At 45.2% G+C, this 13,533-nt stretch overlaps 1 protein-coding gene across 2 annotated transcripts in view; it reads right to left on the reverse strand.

Annotated features, from left to right (window-relative positions):
- Window positions 1-574: 574 nt before the first annotated feature.
- Window positions 575-13,533, reverse strand: part of LOC139228706 (digestive cysteine proteinase 2-like) — a 98,631-nt gene continuing 85,672 nt past the window's right edge. For both annotated transcript variants that reach the window (XM_070859976.1, XM_070859977.1), the window contains one exon: window positions 575-992. In XM_070859976.1, coding sequence (XP_070716077.1) covers window positions 893-992 — 100 coding nt within the window. In that variant the 3' untranslated portion in view covers window positions 575-892. The remainder of the gene's footprint in view (window positions 993-13,533) is intronic.

Genomic DNA, 13,533 nt, shown 5'->3' on the forward strand with positions numbered 1-13,533 from the left:
TGTGTTTCTTTTAACACTATTGTGAAGCATCTTGGGACGTTTTACTATGTTAAAGGAGCTATATAAATACAATCTGTTGTTGTTAAAACAAGTATTCAAAAAAAAACTAACATTTCATTCATAACCATCTTACCATCCCTGCCTCTTCTCTTAGTTTCTGGAATTCTATTGATTCTCTCAGCTTTTCTCACAGACTGACTGTCACTTTGCTAACAAGGCTTGTTGTAATCCGTATTTTTTATATTGGGTCAAGCAGGCCTCTTTCTTCCATTTTACAATCTAACTGGGTCTACCCAAGACACATTACACTAGTTTAAAAGCATGAATATTGGAGAGTCGGCATACATTGACTAATAGTTACATAATACAAACTTAAACCTACAACTACTAATGCTTATTTCATTTCGTCCATGTTAACTAGTGGGTATCTAAAATGGAGATTTCTCAGGATTCTTACACTATACATTTGTGTACACTATTTGAAGACACGTCATTTCAAATTAAACTAGACAATTCAGGGAGAAAAAAAGAAAATAATTCAGTAAGTTCCTTTGCAATAAAAAGACTCTCGAAGTGATTGCTGGCAGCGTTTATTGCATTGCTCGACACTACTAGTACATGCAGCCCATTGTCTCTACACAAGTTGGTCAATGTAGTCTCTCAGAACATTAGTACATTGCTGTGACTACATTTATCAAATACACAATGGGATTAGATTTTATGCTAAACTATAGAAGAGTGTAGAAACTGTTATTGATCCACTGAACACACACTTTTTTCAATTGCAGCAGACAGTTAAAGCAATGGTGTAGGATGAGTAAGCGTCAGCAGAAGCGTTTCCACCATTCTTTCAGACGGAGTTCTACGGAGCTCTGGTTGAACACATGAGCCCTTACACTATTGGATAGATTGCATAGTTGGCAATTCCACAGTTATTTTCCTTGTCCTTAGCCATTTTGATGTAACCTTGGTCACCCCATCCTGTTCCCCAACTGGAAAATAAGAAAAAAGAATGAAATTAACATCACAGTTGTGTTCAAGTGAGGCTTAGAGAACTGGGGCTTTTTACTCTGGAAAAGCAAAGATTTTGAGGAGATATGATTGAGATCTTTAAAATAATGGAGGTATTGGATTCTGTCTGTTGGATTATTTGAGCTAGATAGACCACACCAGTACGAGCTGTGAAAACATAAGAACATAAGAAATAGGAGCAGGAGTAGGCCATCTGGCCCCTCAAGCCTGCTCCGCCATTCAATAAGATCATGGCTGATCTAATCTTGGCCTCAACTCCACTTCCCTGTCCTCTCCCCATAACCTTTGACTCTTATCTCTCAAAAATCCATCTATCTCCATCTTAAATATATTCAATGACCCAGCCTCCACAGCTCTCTGGGGTAGAGAATTCCAAAGATTCACAACCCTCAGAGAAGAAATTCCTCCTCAATTCTGTTTTAAATGGGCAACCCCTTATTCTGAGACTATGCCCCCTAGTTCTAGTTTCCCCCACGAGAGGAAACATCCTCTCTGCACAGAATATAATATGCTTCAATAAGATCACCTCTCAGTCTTCTAAACTCCAATGAGGATAGACCCAACTTTCTCAGCCTTTCTTCATATGACTACACCTTCATTTCAGGAATCAACCTCATGAACCTTCTTTGGACTGCCTCCAATGCAAGTATATCCCTCCTTAAATAAGGAGACCAATACTGTATACAGTACTCCAGGTGTGGTCTCACCAACACCCTGTACAGTTGTAGCAGGACTTCCTCATGTTTATACTCTATCCCCCTTACAATAAAGGCCAACATTCCATTTGCTTTCCAAATTACTTGCTGTACCTGCATGCTAACTTTTTGAGTTTCATGTACAATGACCCCCAGATCCCTCTGTACAGGAACATTTTGTAATCTAAATGTAAAGTTTGGTTAGGTGCCAGGAAGTACTTATTTTCTGTGTGACCTCTGACATAAGTTCCCAGTCCATACGGTGAGTGTGGATTCAGTACAAGCCTTCAAAAGGGAGTTCGGTGAGATCCTGCGAGTTGAAGACATCTCAAGCTATAGAAGGTAGGTGGGTCAGTCAGGACGGGTGATATCTGTCACCATGGTGCCCTAGAGCTTGCCTGATTGCCTTATGGGGAGAAGAAATTCCCAGAGTTTTTACCTGCATTGTCCTAAGATTGCCACTCACAGGAGATTGTGTGACTGCGGAGGGAGAGTTGATGGTGCATGTAGCTTGCACCTTGTCAGGATGGTGCAGGTTTGATGGACCAGATGGTCTTATCCTGTCCTTACTTGTATGCATGTATTACATAAGAACATAAGAACATAAGAAATAGGAGCAGATGTAGGCCACATGGCCCCTCGAGCCTGCTCCACCATTTAATACAGTCTTGGCTGATCTGATCATGGACTCAGGTTCACTTTCCTGCCCGCTCCCCATAACCCCTTATTCCCTTATCGGTTAAGAAACTGTCTATCTCTGTCTTACATTTAGTCAATGTCCCAGCTTCCACAGCTCTCTGAGGCAGCAAATTCCACAGATCCACAACCCTCTGAGAAAAGAAATTTCTCCTCATCTCAGTTTTAAATGGGTGGCCCCTTATTCTAAGATTATGCCCCCTAGTTCTAGTCTCCCCTATCAGTGGAAACATCCTCTCTGCATCCACCTTGTCAAGCCCCTCATAATCTTATACGTTTCGATAAGATCACCTCTCAATCTTCTGAATTCCAATGAGTACAGGCCCAACCTACTCAACCTTTCCTCATAAGTAAACCCCTCATCCCGGGAATCAACTTAGTGAACCTTCTTTGAACTGCCTTCAAAGCAAGTATATCCTTTCACAAAATATGTAAACCAAAACTGCACACAGTATTCCAGGTGTCGCCTCACCAATACCCTGTATAACTGTAGCAAGACTTCCCTGCTTTTATACTCCATTCCCTTTGCAATAAAGGCTAAGATTCCATTGGCCTTCCTGATCACTTGCTGTACCTGCATACTAACCTTTTGTGTTTTATGCACAAGTACCCCCAGGTCCCGCTGTACTGCAGCATTTTGCAATCTTTCTCCATTTAAATAATAACTTGCTCTTTGATTTTTTTTCTGCCAAAGTGAATGACCTCACACTTTCCAACATTATACTCCATCTGCCAAATTTTTGCCCACTCATGTAGCCTGACTATGTCCTTTCGCAGATTTTTTGTGTCCTCCTCACACATTGCTTTTCCTCTCAGCTTTGTATCGTCAGCAAACTTGGCTACATTACACTCGGTCTCTTCTTTCAAGTCGTGAATATAGATTATAAATAGTTGGGGTCCCAGCACTCACCCCACTAGTTACTGATTGCCAACCTGAGAATAAACCATTTATCACGACTCTGTTTTCTGTTATCCAATCCTCTATCCATGCTAAAATATTACCTCCAATCCTGTGAACTTTTATCTTGTGAAGTAACCTTTTATGTGGCACCTTGTCAAATGCCTTCTGGAAGTCCAAAAACACCACATCCACTAGTTCCCCTTTATCCATCCTCTTCGTTACATCCTCAAAGAATTCCATTAAATTTTTCAAACATGGATCTTGGAGTGCTTGTCCGCAGACCCCTGAAAGTAGCAGGCCAGGTGCATAAGGTGGTTAAGAAGGCATACGGAATGCTTGCCTTTATTGGCCAAGGCAATATAAGAGCAGGGAGGTTAATGCTTAAATTGTATAATACTTTGGTTAGGCCACAGCTGGAATACTCCTTGCAGTTCTGGTCGCCGTATGATAGGAAGGACGTGATTGCACTAGAGAGGGTGCAGAGGAGATTTACTAGGATGCTGCCTGGAATGGAGAATTTTAGTTATAAGGACAGATTGGATAGGCTGGGTTTGTTCTCATTGGAACAGAGGAGGTTAAAAGGAGACCTCATCAAGGTGTACAAAATATTGAGGGGCCTGGACATAGTGGATAATAAGGGTCTATTTCCATTGGTGGAGGGGGCTATCACGAGGGGGCATAGTTTTAAGGTGGTTGGTGGAAGGTTTAGACGGGATTTGAGGGGAGGCTTCTTTACACAGAGGGTTGTGGGGATCTGGAACTCGCTGCCTGGAAGAGTGGTGGATGCAGAAACCCTCACCTTTTAAGAGATGGTTGGATGGGCACTTAAAGTGCCGTAACCTGCAGGGTTACGGACCTCGAGCTGGTAATTGGGATTAGACAAGATGACCTTTTGTTGGTCGGCGCAGATATAATGGTAAGTACTGCAGGGAATAGAATATGGCCAGGGTGATCTCCTGGACTAGTTTCGATCACCTGGATGGGTCGGAGAGGAATTTTCCCAGATTTTTTCTCCCTAAATTGGCCTGGGTTTTTATCTGGTTTTTGCCTCTCCCAGGAGATCACATGGCTCCGGTTGGGGTGGAATGCAGATGTTTTTAGTATAAGGGGTGTCGCAATGGTGTGGGGCGGACTGGTTGGGCGAGGTGCTCTTTGCCTTTCCGATATTGTTCATGGGTTTGTATGTAACCTTTAGGGCTGCTGACGAAGGGCAGCGCGGCTCTTTGTCGGCCGGCGCAGACACAATGGGCTGAAATGGTCTCCTTCTGCGCTGTTAATTTCTATGTTTCTATGACTTCCCCTTCATAAATCCATGCTGACTCTGCCTGACTGAATTATGCTTTTCCAAATGTCCTGCTAGCACTTGTGTGCTGAGAGATTTGTTTGGTGTTATCACTTGTGGACATGAACACCTGTGCTATCGCAATGGCCTTACTGAGGGTCGGTGTCTCTACAGTCAAAAGTTTTCATAGGATGGTCTCGTGGCCAATGCCCAGTACAAAGAAGTCTGAGCATTTGCCCCAGGTAGCCATCAAACTCACATTGTCCTGCAAGTCGCCTTAGATCGGCGATGTAGCTCGCCACTTCCTGACCTTCAGATCGCTGGCATGTGTAGAACCAATACCTCGCCATCAGCATGCTCTCCCTCGGGTTAAGATGCTCCCGAACCAGTGTACACAGCTCCTCATACGACTTATCTGTGGGTTTCACTGGAGCCAGAAGATTCTTCATGAGACTGTAGGTCGGTGCCCCGCAGACTGTGAGGAGGACCGCTCTCCTTTTTGAAGCGCTTCCTTCTCAGTCCATCTCGTTGGCTACAAAGTACTGGTCTGGCCGTTCGACATAGGCTTCCCAGTCCTCGCCCTCCAAGAACTTCTCCAGGATGCCCACAGTTTGCTGCATCTTTGCATTGGATTTGTATTCTCGTCGCAGTTATTGTGTTCCTAACACAGATGAGGCTGCACACAGGAAGGTTAAAGTAACAGCGACCTCAGTCTTTAATAAGACACTCCAGAGTGAGGAACACGCCTTAGGGGCCCTGGTGGTGGAACATGCACATGAGCTCCCTGGTGGCGGAACATGGGAGTGCATGCTTTACAGATACACAACAACATTTGCAGTTTTCCAATCTGCTGGGACCTCCCCAGAATCCAGGAAATTTTGGTAAATTACAACCAGTGCATCCACTATCCCTGCCACTACTTCTCTTAAGACCCTAGGATGCAAGCCATCAGGTCCAGGGGATTTATCTGCCTTTCGTCCCATTATCTTACTGAGTACCACCTCCTTAGTGATTGTGATTGTGTTAAGTTACTCCCCCCCTATAGCCCCTTGACTATCCACGGTTGGGATATTGTTAGTGTGCTCTACTTTAAAGACTGATACAAAATATTTGTTCAGAGTTTCTGCCATCTCCATGCCCTCCAACGATATTACATCCTAATGACCTGCTTCCAAATATTATCACCCCATTCAACCCTCATACCATCTACCTCACCCAATCATTCTACCAACCCATCCAACCCTGATATCATCCCACCCAACTCTTCCATCAAAACAAACACATTTTCCGGTGTTGGTTACATTGAAAGAAAGACTTGGATTTATATAGCGCCTTTAATGACTACCAGACGTTTCAAAGCACTTTACAGCCATTGAAGTACTTTTGGAGTGTCATCACTGTTGTAATGTGGAAAACACAGCAGCCAATTTGCACAAAGCAAGCTCCCACAAACAGCAATGTGATAATGACCAGATAATCTGTTTTTCTTTTGTTATGTTGTTTGACAGATAAATTTTGGCCAAGACACTGGGGATAATTCCCCTGCTCTTCTTCGAAATAGTGCCATGGATATTTTACATCCACTTGAGAGAGCAGACGGGGTCTCGGTAACATAGGCCGCGATTTTGCTGACCTCGGCGGGACTGTGGCGGGCAATGTCAGTGACAGGTCCCGACCCTGCTGCTGTCTCCATCCCGGCCTCTGAATTGAATTTCCCCTGATTGGGCTTGTTAAGCCCGCCCAGCACGTTTGCTGGCCAATTAGAGGAAGCTGGTCTGGTGACATCCTTTCATGACACGCCATCAGTTGGTTTCCTTAAAGGGGCCATGGCCAACTTGACATTTGTACTGTCAGTGTTCTACAGCACTGAGGTACTGCAAAGACTGACAATGACTGCACAAAGGCACAGGGCTGAACCAAGGCACTCCCATGACTCCCTCCAGATGCTTATGGAGGGAGACACAGCACACAGGGAGGTCTCCTTCCCTTCCCATGAGTGGAAAAGACCTCCCGAGGAGATCAACACAGCCTAGGTGCACATTGCTGAGGGGATACAACTATTTTTGGTAGAACCATAATCAAGTGCCCCCTGATTAAAGGGGGGGGGCACCAAAACTGACAAAATAACCCAATTAAACCTTTGACGTTAATGGATCAAATTTAAATTTGGTTGCCGGGGGTGATGATGCACTCCAGTCCCTCTGGCGCCCACCTCTTGCGGAAGGCTGCGAGCGTACCCAGTGGACACCGCGTCCTCCATCTCCAGGGACACCCTGGCTCGGATGTCACCGCAAAAGAGAGGCAGGTAGTCGGGCTGAATGACCCCCTCGACTGCCCGCTGCCTGGACCGGTTGATAGCCACCTTGGCCATGCCCAGGAGCAGTCCTACAAAGAGGCCTTCTGACCTGCCCGCTCCCCTCCGCACAAGGTGCCCAAAGATCAGGAGCGTGGGACTGACGTGCAACCAGAATTTGAGGAGCAGCCCCTTCAAATAATGGAATAGGGGCTGAAACCTCACACATTGAACATAGACATGGAACACGGACTCCTGTAGCTCGCAGAAATTACAGGCGGCCTGGAAGTCCGTGAACCGACTTAAAAAACGATTGCAAGGGACTGCCCCATGCCACACCCTCCAGGCCAAGTCCCCAATAAATAGAGGGAGGACTCCCGCGTACAGAGCATTCCATTGGGGACCCCGCCTCCTCTGGACGGCAAGCTGGTACGCCATGGCATGTCCGGACGGCAGACGAGGATGGCAAAGTGGAGAGTGTGCAAGAGCAGTCCGTGCAGGAATCCCCTCCGCGCAGAACTGAAAAGTACGGAGGAGATTTCTGAGGGGGGTACAAGCTGGGATGTGGTCAGGGGGATCTGGGTGCAGTGCCGCAAACATTGCAATGATCTTATTAGACGACGAAATGTTAGTAAAATGCTATACTCAACTTCATCCTGCTGTTCCTCTCATTGCATCCCTATCACTCTGTCTTCCCAACCCTACTCCTGCACATCCTTACTCACACCTCCACCCATCCCTCTCTATCCACATTATCACATCCTCATCTCACTAGCCACCCTTCACACTCACCCTCATCCCAGTGCAACCAGAGCAACTAAAACACACAAGAATGAAAGAAGAAAGACTTACATTTATATAGCATTTTTCACAACCAGCAGACGTCTCAAAGCGCTTTACAACCAACAAAGTACTTTTAAAGTGTAGTCACTGTTGTAATGTGGGAAACACGGCAGCCAACATGCGTTCTTCAAGCGCCCACAAACAGCAATGTTTTTGTTATGTTGATTGAGGGTTAAATATTGGCCAGGGCACCAGGGATAACTCCCCTGTGCTTCTTCGAAATAGTGCCATGGGATCTTTTATGTCCACCTGAGAGAGCAGACGGGGCTCGGTTTAACGTCTCATCTGAAAGACGGCACCTCTGACATTGCAGCACGCCCTCAACACTGCACTGGAGTGTCAGCCTAGATTTATGCACTCAAGTTCCTGGAGTGTGACTTGAACCTGCAACCTTCCAACTCAGAGGCGAGTATGCTACAGCTGACAGAAGGGTAGGCAATTTTAGCCAATGTTCATGTAAAGTTTCTGTTAATGTTGTATCAAACATGGAAACCTTTATTTTCAACACTTTGCATTTTTGGATAGATTTGTGTGTATCTTTGGAAGTGGCTTAATGAGTTGCAGTGAATGGTGAGACAAAACGTTACCCCTCGCAATGGTGGTGATTGTGAAAGGAATGGCTTGGAAATTGTAGGGATGCTTTATGATCTTAGTGTGGGGTGGTGCCAACTTGGCGCATCATGTGGCAGCCAGGGAGTACAGCATCAAATGAAGTAACTTTAGCCATGGTGAGGCCATCCCTGGCCTCCCAGGCAGCAATGTGGTCGAGTGCTGATGCCCTCTGTCCTGTGCAGCATCAGGTGATTGTGGAGAAGGTTGGTGATGTTGTTGTTGGTGCTGCTGGTGTTGTGGCTGATCATGCTGGGATTCTGAGGACCAAGGTGAGAGAGTATAAAGGGCACCCATGCTGATTGAAGAGATGGCAGGTGAAGTAGAGATGACAGAAGCAATCTGTCAATGGTGAGAGAGGTAATGAGTTCAGACTGAATGGACACGTGTAAAGACTTGCAGCATGGTGAATCTGTTGTGGAAATGCAGTGAGGAAGAGCTTGTGGCTGAGGGAAGATATCTCTGTAAGGTGGAAGCTTTTGCTGTACATTTGAAGCTGTCAACTCAACAGCTGAACTCACGCCTCAACTTGACAGATGTGGTTCACAACTAGTGTGGACCCTGGGGCAAACTGTCAAATTCATTGTTAAGTGGCTGTAAACAAGCCCACAAGCCACTAATTACCTAAATTGGGTCCCCCGCTGTGTCTCGGGTATGCTCAGCACTCACAGATCCGATATCGGGGAAAGGTGTGTGGCAGTGTGTTCACAGCAGGGTCCCGACCCACTGGCGGAAAAAACACTTTCCCAACCAGCCTGCCACCGATCACGCCCACTGAACCCCCAGAAAATCGAGCCCATAGACTACAGCACAGAAATGGGCCATTCAGCTCAAGTGATCTGTGCCAGTGTTTATACTCTACACGAGTCTCCTCCCACCCCTCTTCATCGAACCCTATTAACATTCTTACCACTATTTCGGCAAGGTGTTTCTCCTGAATTCCTTACTGGATTTATGGGTGACTATCTTATATTTATACCCATAGTTACGCCCCCACAAGTGGAAACATTTTCTCTATGTCTACCCTATCAAACCCTTTCAAAATCTTAAAGACCTTTATCAGGTCACTCCTCAGATTTCTCTTTTCTAGAGCCCCAGCCTGTTCAGCCTTTCCTGATAGGTATATCAATATACCAGTCTGGTATCATGCTTGTGAATCTTTTATGTGCCATCTCCAGTGCCTCTGAACAGTTATCAGCAGTGGGAGCTGTAATAGAGTTCCAGCTAGTGGACTACTGCTCAACTTAGTGAACAACTGTGGTACTGCAACTACTGGTGCAAATTCTGTTGGAGCCATCTTGTAGCATGTCTTTGTTAGTGATGTCATAAGAATATATTATATTGGCGAATAAGGATAGGATTTCTGGATTCCCTCGCTGAAACATTTTTGGTGATTAATCCAGCCAACCAACAGAGAGACTTTGAGAGGTTCTTTGTTTTGCAGAACAGCTAAAAATCCAAGGTAAATTACAAGCACACCTGGCTGAACTGTTGATATTGCCAGAGTCCAGATGACCACGCCTATGGGAATAATATGGTGCTTGGGGGATCATGACCGAGAGTTTCAGAGCATATGTGGAGCGGCTAGAAATGTTTTTCACCGCAAATAGTATCGACAAAGTCCTCGATGATGAAAACCATAACCAACTGGTGTTAGAAAGAAAACAGACTATTTTTCTGGCTGAAGCAGGCCACGAGGTGTATGAAACCCTGAAATATGTGATTGTTCCCATCAAGCCAAACAACATACCACTGACGGAGATTCTAACCACAGCACTACAGTCCTGGAAATTGCTGAAAGTTATCATTTTGGAACATGAGATCAATTAATTAAGAAGAGTATCAGTGAGTACCTTGTAGTTTTAACAATGCTATCCATTCACGGTCATTTCAGAAACTTTCAGGACTGAGCATTGCATGACCAATTTGTTTGTGGAATGAAAAATGAAGCAATCAGTTGACAACCCTTAACTTGACTTTTGATTCAGCTTGTCAGACAGCTATGTTGATGGATATGGCCAACAAACACTCCCGAGAATTTTCTGCCCACATATTTGCTCTTCTATCTCCCTCTCACTGTTTGGGGTGTATAGTACATTCCCAGCAATGTGATCGCCCCTTTTTTGTTTTTCAGTTTGACCCATATGGCCTCATTTGATGATCCCTCTAACATAGCATCCCTCCTCACAACTGTAATATATTTAATCAATACCGCAACCCCCCTCCCTTTTTATCCCCCTCTCTATCCCATCTGAAAATCCTGTAACCAGGAATGTTGAGCTGCCATACCTGCCCCTCTTTTAGCCATGCCTCTGTAATAGCTATAATATCATACTCCCAAGTGTCTACTGTGCTCTCAGCTCATCTGCCTTATTCGCTATACTCCTTGCATTGAAGTATATATCATTTAGTACAGCCAAACCGCCTTGTTGACTACTTTCTAGCCCGTGTTTCCTCTGTCCTTCAAATTCACTTTCTACATTTTTGTTTTCCAATTCCAGCTTTATTTCTCACCTTACTGAATCTATTCTCAGGTTCCCATGCCAAGCTAGTCTAAATCCTCCCCCCCTCCCCAAACAAGGATATTGGACCCAGCTCTGTTGAGGTGCAACTCCTTCCACATCTGTAGGTAAAATATGATTTCCATGAGTCTCCAGCCCCTGGATGAAATGTATCCCAGGCTGTTAAGCAAATCTCTCTGGCTTCAGGCGTGGTGCCAGAGGACTGCTAATGTGGTACCTTTTTTAAGAAGGGAGATAGGGCCAGTCAGCCTAACCTCGGTGGTGGGAAAATTACTGGAAAAAATTCTGAACGACAGGATAAGTCTTCATTTAGAAACATAAATTAATCAAGGAGAGTCAGCATGGATTTGTTAAGGGAAGGTCATGTCTGACTAACTTAATTGAATTTTTTGAGGAGGTAACAAGGAGGGTCAATGAGGGTAGTGCGTTTGATGTAGTGTATATGGATTTTAGCTAGGCTTTTGATAAGGTCCCACAAGGTAGACTGGCCACGAAAGTAAAAGCCCATGGATACCAGGGCAAAGTGGCAAGTTGGATCCAAAATTGGCTCAAAGGCAGGAAGCAGAGGGTAATGGTTGATGGGTGTTTTTGTGACAGGAAGGCTGTTTCCAGTGGGGTTCCACAGGGCTCAGTATTAGGTCCCTTGCTTTTTGTGGTATGTATCAATGATCTAGACCTGAATATAGGGGGTTATGATTAGGAAGTTTACAGATGATACTAAAATCGGCAGTGTGGTTGACAATGAAGAAGAAAGCTGTAGACTGCAGGAAGGTTGATCAGGTGGGCAGAACAGTGGCAAATGGAATTGAATCCGGACAAGTGTGAGGTAATGCATTTCGGGAGGGCTAACCAGGAAAGGGAATACACATTAAATGGTAGGACACTGAGAAATGTAGAGGAACAAAGGGACCTTGGAATAGATGTCCAAAGATCCCTGAAGGTAGCAGGCCAGGTAGATAAGATGGTTAAGAAGGCATAAAGAATGCTTGCCTTTATTAGCCGAGGCATAGAATACAAGAGCAGGCAGGTTATGCTTGAACTGTATAAAACACTAGTTAGGCCACAGCTAGAGTACTGCATGCAGTTCTGGTCACTGCATTACAGGAAGGATGTGATTACACTGGAGAGGGTACAGAGGAGATTTACGAGAATGTTGCCAGGAGTGGAGAAGTTTAACCAAGAGGACAGATTGGATAGGCTGGGTTTGTTTTCCTTGGAACAGAGGAGGCTGAGGAGAAACCTCATTGAGGTGTATAAAATTGTGAGGGGTCTAGATATAATGGATAGAAAAGGCCTATTTCCCTTAGCAGAGGGATCAACAACCAGGGGGCATAAATGTAAAGTAATTGGTAGAAGGTTTAGAGGGGATTTAAGGGGAAATTTCTTCATCCAGAGGGTTGTGGGGGTCTGGAACTCATTGCCTGAAATGGTGGTAGAGGCAGAAACCCTCACCACATTTAACAAGTACTTGGACATGCACTTGAAGTTCTGCAACCTGCAGGGCTACGGACCTAGAGCCGGAAAGTGGGATTAGGCTGGATAGCCTCATGTTGGCCGGCACGGACATGATGGGCTGAAATGGGTGGAATTGCTCCTATTTTTTTGGAGCAACTAGTTTAGTTTGGACTATCTTAGAAATCGCAATTCTCGGCATTTAGTTTGCTCCAGTTCTAGTGAGTTAGTTTAGTTTCGTTCAGTTTTTTTTTCAAAAAGGGGCGTTACCAGCCACTTATGTCTGTTTTGCAAGTTTAGGCACCGAAAAGTTACTCTAAACTAACTTAGAACGGAGTAAGTGTCAACTTTTGTACGCTCAGAAAAACCTTGCGTACACTTTAGAATTAGGTGCAGGTAAGCCAGAGATTTGGGGGGGGGGGGGGGAAAGGGAAGTTAGAGGGAAGTTAGGGGGTTTTCCAAAGCATTAAACACTTCACTTAAAAATAAAGAACCATCATCAATAATAAATGATAAATAAATCAATAAATCAATAAATAAAAAATAGAAAATCATTCAATCAATCAATCAATAAAAAAAAAGTTCCAACCTCACCTACCCGTTCGGGAGCAATGGGAGCCCGGCCAGGGCTAGGGGCTGTGTGCTGCAAGCTGGAAATCGGCACTCTGCCCACTCCAAGAGCCCATTCAGCCAGGGCTAGGGGCTGCATGCTTTGGGCCCCTCCCACACAGAATCTGGGGGCCAGGAGCTACTGCGCACGCGCGCAGCCGCCAGCACTCTTTTTGGCCCAGGGCTGTAGCTCTGCGCCCCCCCCACCCCCGCTGTTGTGCTGCGTCGTGCTGACAGCTGAACAGGCCTGCTGCACTCGGAGAATCGTGAGGTAAGTTTTTGGCATGCTTTTCATTCCACAAAATAGGCGGGCCTCTCGAAGGTGCACCGTTCTAGCGGATATCGGAAACTTGGGCCCCTTGAGTTGAAAGTTGGAATGATTCGATTATTTCTGATGAGTTAGATAGCCTTGTTACAAGTAGAGTACCATTAGCAAATCCTACATCAGATGTACTAGAAACAAGTCCAAGAGAAGGTCAGAATTTAAGTCCGAGTCCGAGTCAGGCAGATGAACAGTCTGAAATTGTACAGAGTCAAAATGTAGATCAAGGGTTGCCCTTGGAGAAAAACTCTCCTCAGGCTCAGTCTAGAATGAGTCT

Source organism: Pristiophorus japonicus, chromosome 18, assembly GCF_044704955.1.
Source record: "Pristiophorus japonicus isolate sPriJap1 chromosome 18, sPriJap1.hap1, whole genome shotgun sequence".
Lineage (NCBI taxonomy): Eukaryota > Metazoa > Chordata > Chondrichthyes > Pristiophoridae > Pristiophorus > Pristiophorus japonicus.